Source organism: Argiope bruennichi, chromosome 8 (genome assembly GCF_947563725.1).
Source record: "Argiope bruennichi chromosome 8, qqArgBrue1.1, whole genome shotgun sequence".
Classification (NCBI taxonomy): Eukaryota; Metazoa; Arthropoda; class Arachnida; order Araneae; family Araneidae; genus Argiope; species Argiope bruennichi.
Genome location: NC_079158.1, coordinates 116,999,891 through 117,009,072, shown reverse-complemented (window position 1 = coordinate 117,009,072; position 9,182 = coordinate 116,999,891). Strand labels below are relative to the sequence as shown.

The 9,182-nt window shown below is 28.0% G+C and overlaps 1 protein-coding gene across 2 annotated transcripts; it reads right to left on the bottom strand.

Annotated features, from left to right (window-relative positions):
* Window positions 1-385: 385 nt before the first annotated feature.
* On the bottom strand, window positions 386-6,047 carry LOC129981344 (keratin-associated protein 17-1-like). Of its 2 annotated transcripts, none has more exons than XM_056092159.1 (3): window positions 5,984-6,047; window positions 3,951-4,005; window positions 386-863 (listed from the first exon to the last, which is right to left on the bottom strand). In XM_056092159.1, the coding sequence occupies exons 1-3, from the start codon at window positions 5,993-5,995 to the stop codon at window positions 517-519; spliced, it is 414 nt and encodes a 137-aa protein (XP_055948134.1). In that variant the 5' UTR covers window positions 5,996-6,047; the 3' UTR covers window positions 386-516. The 2 variants fall into 2 exon arrangements, with proteins under 2 accessions (XP_055948134.1, XP_055948133.1); XM_056092158.1 differs by lacking the exon at window positions 5,984-6,047 and adding an exon at window positions 5,793-5,881.
* Window positions 6,048-9,182: the final 3,135 nt, after the last annotated feature.

The following is a 9,182-nucleotide window of genomic DNA, read 5'->3' as shown; positions in this document are numbered from 1 at the left end:
CATTTAAAGAGAAATTATATAAAGAAATTTTCTATTTAAAAGAGACACTTCTTCTTCATATTCCAAAAACCATTTAAAAAGATCAAAGGGTAATGAATTTATTTAAGAATTAAAAATTTGACAATTACGAGCGAGTATTATTATTTTTTTTATATATCAGCGAATATATCAGGATTATATATCAAGCGAAAGGCTCTATTTAGTGAATTAAATTTCGATATATGTCTTATCTGAACTGTCAGATCTTCGTTTCAAACTTAATTCATGTTTTTTTTTTTTTTTTTTTTTTTTTAATTTAGAAATTATTGGGACACAAGCCATGATAAATGTTGGAACATCCAACATCAAGTTTAAAGTATTCTGGAAAAAAAAAAAAAAAAAACTATTGATCAACAATTTTTTTATTTTTTAAATGCTTTTATACAACAATTCATCAAGTTTTTTTTCGATCCGGTTTTGTACAGAGACACCAAACAGAAACAGGAAGATGTCTTGTAGGACAAAAATATTTTCTTTTTAACCGTAACAGGAGTAAGGGGTGTTACCACACTGTTGCTTCTTTTTACAGCACCAGCTACCGCAACATTTCTGTCCATCAGCGCAACAACCACCTCCGCAACAGTCCTGTCCCTTGGGGCAGCAGCCTACTGGACAGCACTGCGTTCCTTTAGGGCAGCACTTGTTATCTGGACAGCACTTTGCACCGCTAAATGGGCAGCAGAAATCGGAGCCGCAACATTTGCCCTTGCAGGTCAAGAAGTTGCACTTGCTGAAGATTCCTCGTCTGGCGGGGCTGTGGTTAGAACTTGGAAGAGCATCGAGGGTCTCGACACCTGTTGCTTTCTTGCTGTCATCGCTGGAAACTGAAAAATAGAAAATAATCTTGAATATTAGATTAATTAATCAGGGTTTCAGTTCGAAAATATGAATTTAGTGTCAAACGCAGAAATTTTTTCTGAAAGCGATAGATTTAAAAGAGAGAAAAAAACTATTATTTTGATACGAATTCCTCTATTTATTTTCTTATTTAATGCGAAGGCGGATATGTAGCACTTGCTGTTATAAAGTTTTGTGGTGTTTCAAACAAAGCTCTAACGTGTTTTTTTCTCCTTGTGAAAGACAACAAAAAACTATTTTTGTGTTTCTACAATTAAATTGAAATGAAAATAAATAAAGTAATGAAAATATCCCGTTAATAGTTCATTATTATATCGACGTCATCTTTCATAATAACAAAGCGCTTATTATTAATGGTTTGTACATTTAGCACTTTTGTTTTTAGCGAAATTTGTTCCTGATTCTTCTAATTCAGTTTAATTCATAAAAATATTTAAGCATTCTATTTGCTTTTTCAAAACATTAATAACTTTTTTGTTGACTAATGGGAGGATTTGGTGCATAAAAATTTGCTCTAATGAGCTTATTTGTATGAAATTCGATACCGTAATGATTTTTTCCCTTCTAATTACAGAACCTAGAAAAAGTATTTTTGTTAAATACTATTTTCGCAATTCATTTGTATGATTTGTGGTATATTTGTTTATATATATATATATATAAGAAATAATAAAAAATACAAGCATTATGAAAATTCCAATTAAAAAATCCAAATTAATTTCTGAAACAATCTAAAAAAACTAAAATGATTTCTGAATCAAACTAAAAAAGCACAATTATATCTAGAGAGCGCTAATGCTGCTACTACTAAAACACAAATGAACATAACCAAATTAGTAAAAATAAAAATGAATAAAAATAGAATCAAAAGTACAATCAAAAATAAAAAAAACATTCCGGCCTGAAGACTTTCTCAAGGGATTCAAAACAAGGGATTTTTTCTGTGAGGAGTCTGACTTTTTGTCCAATAATATTGACCCCTCGTGACCCGAAAATCCTGAATATTGGGATGATGAAATCAAAGAGAAAATTGTTTTAATTTTTAAGAATCTGAGGAATTAGAGTTTAAAAATAAATACATGCTTTTATCTTAAATGCAACTAATTTATTCCTCGATTTCGCACCCCCTGACAATACCCCCAAAGTACTTGCCCTGGTTGTCCCACCCTAGTTAGTACTTAAAAAAATGATAATATCGATAATTTTCATGCACTGAACATCCATTTACTGTCACTGCTGCATCTGCACTTACTGCTTCACAAGAAAATGATCTGATTCAGTCCTTTTTTAGGATTTATTAAAACAAATTTTAACAGCGTGGAGTTAACTGAGCATTAGTTTCCATTCCATTTGCAACTTCTTATTTGCGATGCTGGGATTTCAGTACCTGTTACCATAAAGAATTATTGAACCTAGCTTAATTTCACGTTTTGAAATAATGTGTAGTGATCAATAGGATTATACATTCAATTGATTATTGTATATATTAAAATTTCTTCAATATATGTTAGACATTTTCGCCTATGTTATAAAAAGACTACTGACTATTTTACAAAAAAATACTTATTGAAATTTAACAAAAACTGTTCCCTGTAGTATTCTAATTTACTCAGCATGCCCAGAAATAAAATAGTGGTAAGACGTTTGATTAATTTGCGGTTTTCCGCCAAGCACATTAAATCACGATAATCGACTAAAACCCATAGAAAATTCACTTTTTTTTATGGCTTCCTAAAACGACTTTTAGAATTGGAAAAAAAAAAAAAATGTCACAATTACATCTGACAATTTTTGAGAAATCACTCCAAAATAATTCACTTTTGGTGACCTACATTCAATTTTTTGTCTAGCCGAAATAGTTTGGAACTATACTAATACTAATTTACATACTAATAATTTCATTGTTAGCTCTACCGCTGACACGTTTCATCCAATCGGTTCTCCTTTTAAATTACTTTTATGTTGTGATTTTTAAAAAAAATATAATAAAAAAATAGCAAGCGAATTTATTTGATTCTCTTTACTTTATATTTAAAAAAGCCATATTTACGATTATATCTACAAAAACGTAGCCATTCTCAGAATAAATCATCTCGAGCGCAACAGTGAGGTAGATTTCTACTTGAAACTGAAAGTGCTCGCGATAGCTATACTGCAAAACTTGTTTTTTTATTTTTCTATAAAATTAGGGTATATTTATGTAAACAAATGTAAGAAACAATTAAAATAATTTGAAAATTTATTTTTTGGAAGCATCATTAAATTTAAGAAATAATGATGATTTCAATAAATTTTCTCAACGTTTTTTTAATTTTTTAAATTAAAAATATAGCAAATAAATAATGTTATCGATTAATTATAAATTATTTAAAATTAAATGAAAAATTATAGTGCTTCAAATGGTCTCACTGCTTAATATAGGGTGAATATCTAATGAGTCATTTTTAGCATATCAATTTATTTTATTGGTTACGTGTGAAAATATGAAAAAAAAAAATGATAGAAATTGAGTTGGTATATAACATTTATTTTTTCACAATAAATATTCTCAAGTCTGTAACCAGAAGCAGGAACGTTAGAATTCTGAATAAATAGTTCCGAATCAATTCGTTTTTAACTGCTAGACTTGCAGTTAACATGTATTAAATCGTTTGCAAATGAATTCACTAGAACAGAGGGAAAATATAAATGCTCCTTCAGTAAAATTTTTAAAAATCAATGTTCAAATTTTATAATACTTATTTTTGTTAGCAAGACATACCTTTATTATTATTATTTAATTAAATTTTATTTCATTTTCGATTTCTGAAATTGTTATTTAGACCCAACATATTTTCGAAATTATTAAATTTTCTGATATTATCAAAATAAATAGTATTAATGATTGTGGTTAGATTAAAAGCAACATAATTTATAATGCATTGAAGTTAAATATTCAAGTGTTACTCAAAAATTGAAAGAAATTATTGAGTAGGAAAGATCCAAATGCATGTTTAATTTTTTCCCAACAAATAAATGATTAGCAAAACAAGTTGAAAAGAAATTATACTTACACAGGGTATCAGCGAGAACAAGGCAGGGGAGAACAGCTATCAACAGTAAAAACCTCTGCAAGAAGAACAAATTATTTTACAAAATACAGTCTTCATATTTTATGAGAAGTAAAATTAAGTCATAATACATAACTACATATTTGGAGAAAAAAAAGTTTAAAGTTAATGTGAGCATTTATAATAAAATAGGGTTAGTATATGGGAGAAAAGGAATTTCACTCTTGAAAGTCCTAAAAAGTTGGAAATTTTTGGAATGATGTCTATTTGTAAACAAAGCAATCCAAAAATGCGTAGAGTTAGACTGATGAAATTTGGTATGTAGTTCCGTTTCTGTTGATTTTTTTTTTTTTTTTTTTAAATTTCTACCAACCAAAAACCGATGGGGACCGGGCTTTTATAAATCGTCCTTTTAACAATTTTGAATGAGGTATTTTAACCAAAGTTTAGATTAGCAACCCGAATTTTAACGTTTAAAATCTTAATATATATAAATTACGTGTCACGTTGTTTGTCCGCGATGGACTCCTAAACTACTTAACCGATTTTAATCAAATTTGCACACCGTGTGCAGTTTGATCTAACTTACAAGATAGGATAGCCCTTTTTTAGAATTTTTAATTAGAATTTTAATTATTTATTAAAAACTAACTTTCCCGCCAAAAAAATCTTTTCATTTTCCCCACCACCAAATGAGCACGGCTTCAGTTTTTTCCCCCCCAACAGTCATGAGGCTAGGCTGAAGATTTTTCGGCTGATCATTTGAAACGATTCTATTTATTTTCTTAATGTTTGATGCATTTAAAATTAAACATTGTTAAATGAATCGATCTTTCAGATTCATTCTGAAGTACTTTTGAATTAAAATAAAACAGAATAAAGAAAATTAAAAATTTCTAATCTGCATAGCGTTAACCCAACTGGCGTAGAAAAACTCATGCATTTGCGTTACCGTAACTGGAGTTGAAAATTCACGCATGCGCATTGTGTTCTCATTGTTGGCATGACAACCATTACCAACGGATGATTTAAATTATTTTTAGGTTAGTTGCATGTTTTTGTAATTAAATTCTATTTATGTTAGTTATATATTTTTTGTATTTGCTTATAGTTCTAAGTACATCGTTTTTTAAGTAGTTTTTTAAAACCTGTTTTCGACCGATTATTTTAAACGATTCATTTTATTTTCTTAGTGTTTGATGCATTTAAAATTAAACATTGTTAATTAATCGATCTGTTTATAATGAATCTGAGAATATATTGTTGACAAATTCTTGAAATATTTCATAAATTAGGAAAGATATTCTTTAGTGCCCATAAAGTTTAAACGCTCAGTGATTGTTTTCAGTAATTATATTACAAAAAAAAAATAAATTGTTTCAGTAAAAAATATTATTATATTAATTGCAGATTAATCCTTTCCACTTTAATTTATAGTATAAATTCTACGGGAACTAACAGAAAATTAGAGAGATACATATTACGTTATGACTGAAGGCGTTTATAATATTATGAGAGAATTATATGACTATTAAAATTTGAAGTTTTAAAATATTTTGATGAAGAAGCTATTAAAGTAGGAATTGAATAAAATATTTAATTATTAAAATTTTAACGAACATTAAGATTGGCGAACCGGCTGGTCGCCAAAGGCGGCTAGTAACAATATATATATTGCACCCATACATATACTTCCAATTACAAAGTTCCATTAAATGAAGTAGAAAAGCGAATGAAAATATTTTGGTTTCTGTGGAAGTTGATCATAAAAATAAAATATTTACTCAGCCCCTTAGTGTAAAAGTGCTTATTATTGAAACGTTTCTCTCATATTCATCTGCATACACAAAGCTCCATGTTTCTGTTTATAAAATTTGCAGATATATACTTATTTCTAGATTCAAAGGAGCTTATCATTTATTTAGGTGGCAACATTTATTTTAGAAATTCAAATTCGTCGAATGCAGAACTTTATAAAAAATTATTTGTCTAGTAATATATTTATCAATCATTATGGAAAAAAATGTATAACTCACGCATGTACGCATGTTGTTATTCACTTTGACTGGGTGGAAGTTGCAACTTCAACTTAATAAAGGAAGACGAAAAACTTGATAAATCGACATTTAAGAGATTTCAGAAAAATAACGCAATTCCGAAAAAGAAAAAAAAAAGAAAAAAGAAAGGGAAGGAAAAAAGAAAAAGAAACCTTTTTCAAAATTTGTGCAATAATGTGTCGTATAAAACTCGTAAAAAATGATGTATTGCAGCAACTAGGAACATTTTGAAATTCTGCAAATTCATGCTGCATGTAAGCGTTATGTATCGGTATGTGCAAGTAGTGTTCGTAGAATGCAAATTTATATAGGTATCAAAAATGCTCATTTTGAACAAGTTTTGTAAACTCTCCAATTAGGTTATAATTTAATCATTTTTTTGAAACTTAATAAGAGTTAATAAATGTATTATTATTTTCAGATTCCGTCCTATCAATGGCGTAATGTGATATGTGTATTATCTCTGAAATGTGCAACGAAAAATTCATTCAAATACCAGTCAGAGGTATGAAAAAGTGGTACAAGTCAATAACTATGCCTTTTAATATCTTTGCAAATTTTATAGATAGAAAAGTGAAACTTTGTTTGTGTATTTGTGAAGGTAAAAAAATGCATAGTTTATTAATTGTTTTTTTTATGCTATGGAGGGCCGTATAAAAAATTAATTTGTTTGGCTTTTTTATTATCAATTCACACAGGATTCCAAAGGGTATTTACAATTCTTGCAATTTTATTTAAGGAAACTTTATAATTCGAAATATACGCGCAGGTGCAATATTAAAGAGGAAAAACCGCTTATTGCATTTTTCAGGAAGCATTATATAGCAATTAAGGAAAAAGTACAGTGGTATTTTAGATTATCTTATTTTTATCCATAACGGCAGTTTAAATATCGGTTCAATATGCGCTAGATAAGAATTTCTTAAATTGTTTTCACCTGTGACCTGTATCCCCACCACCACCACCATCGTTTTTAACCCAGAAAAAAAAAAAAAAAAAAAAAAAGAATCCGATATTTTTTTTTATTTGAAAAAAAAAGGCAAACCTGTAAACGCTTAGGAAAGCTTTAAAAAAATGGAAACATCTATAAAGATTTAATTAATAAATAAATCTACTTTTACGTGATTACTTAATAACTTCAATGGGGATATTATTCTCAAATAAAATTATTTACTCCTCAGAAAAAGCTTGTAAATGCAGTGGAAATTAAAATGTTTTCTCATTTCCCCACATTTATTATTTAGAATAATTTTAAAACATCATCGATATTTCAAATGTATTTTGGTTAATTCAAAAAAAAAAAAAAAAAAAAAAAAAAGTTAAAAAAAGAAGAAAAAAAAAAAAAGAGTGGGAGAAGGGTTCTTTTTCTATTTGTTTCGTATTTTATGACCTCAGTGACTGGAAATGAATAGTTTTCAAAACCTTAACTTCATTCAAAGATTTTATTGTAGTCTAGAGAATTCAATAATAATAATAATAATAATAAAAGACTATTCTGGCGTAACTCACTAAAAATAATTCTCCGATATGAACCACACACAAATAACTTCACTGATTTTTACGCAACAAAACGCTTAAGGTAACAAACATTATTCTAGATAGTTGATGTCGCAAGGCTAATCGCGTGAAAAAAGAACGAAATTTTCGGGAAAGATTTTATCGCCAAAATGAGATTTTCATTTTTCGTTCTTCATGTTCTAAATATTGTTTTACGAAGAATAGCTTAGCACAGAAAGATATTGAAGACGAATTACGAACACCTTAAGATTAGTAAGAAGAATTTTTTTAATTAAATTTACCTTACACAGCTTGATTTTTACATTCTTATACACGAAATATAGAGGAAGTATCGAAATAATTAAAAAAAAAAATTCGAAATCAAGATTTTAACGAATTTCCAGATTTCGGACTTTCCTGAGTTCGAAAAATATATTTTCGGAATTATAACCGTCTGTGAACGGAATAATTCAAAGACGTTTTTGAGCTAGATGGATAAAATTTGGTATGGGGATTTGCGACCAGACTTGCAGATTTACCTCAAATTTTGAATAAAATTCATTCAGGAAAGTTCTTTCTGTCTGACTATTCGAGTACAAATGAAACGATAGCTACAAAATGCAATTGGTGCATAGATTTGTCAAAGAAGCATACGTAACAATAAATCAATACTGGTAAAAGCAGGTCAACCTTTTAAAAACGAATCTGCTTTCAAAGAAGACTACATAATAATAATGCAATACTGGTAAAAGCAGGTAAAAAATATATGCGATTAAAAGATGATGATGAAAATTGCCATTTATGCTTTATTCATTACCTACGCGATTTCGAGCTTCAAAACCCCCTAACTAAAACAACATCATGTTCTCACATGATAAAAAAATAAATGAATTTAAAATTTTCATCAGTAAAAAAAAAGTTCCGGAGCGTTATACATGCATCGTGCAGTTTATTTTGATAATTTTCAACATGTGTTTTATACTGTTTGCTTATTAAAATTACTACTTATTTCTTGAAATTATTTTTTTATAAAATTAATTTTAATTATAATAATTATTCATTTAAATTAATATCTTCATTAATTTGATTTATTCCAATTATTAAATATAAATAATATATGCTTACTACTTTTTTCATTTTGAAAGTTTTGTCTCCTTCTTGCTGTACTCATAATTAAACTTAATTTTTATGATTTCGAATATTTTTCTGATCTGGTCATCTATGAATTAATTAAATTCCAAAGTATTGAAGGCTGTATTCGAATCACTATCAATTAGTTTGCGATAGCTAATATTACTGCACGAATACTTACGGGAATAAATCTGAAAATTTTAAGAAGTCCTGTATCAAATTTAAAATAAAAAATTCGAGACTACATGATATGAGACTTCAAATCAAACAGTTGTATTGAATTGTCTAAACTGTTGCGAATTTCGGCATTTTATAGTACAGATTATGTCCCTCTTTTAATAACTCATCACTTTAGTTTTACATTTTAATACATTATTAATTCAATCAACAAGTTAAAAATTAATTTTAGTTTAATTTTTCTTATTTTGTTACTTTTGTGACAATATATTTATTTTTATTTATTTATATCAATACGTATGTCGTGGCTGGTTCGTGAATGCTTTGAATTAACAGGCAAATAGAAAACATAACAACAAATTTATTGCAGATT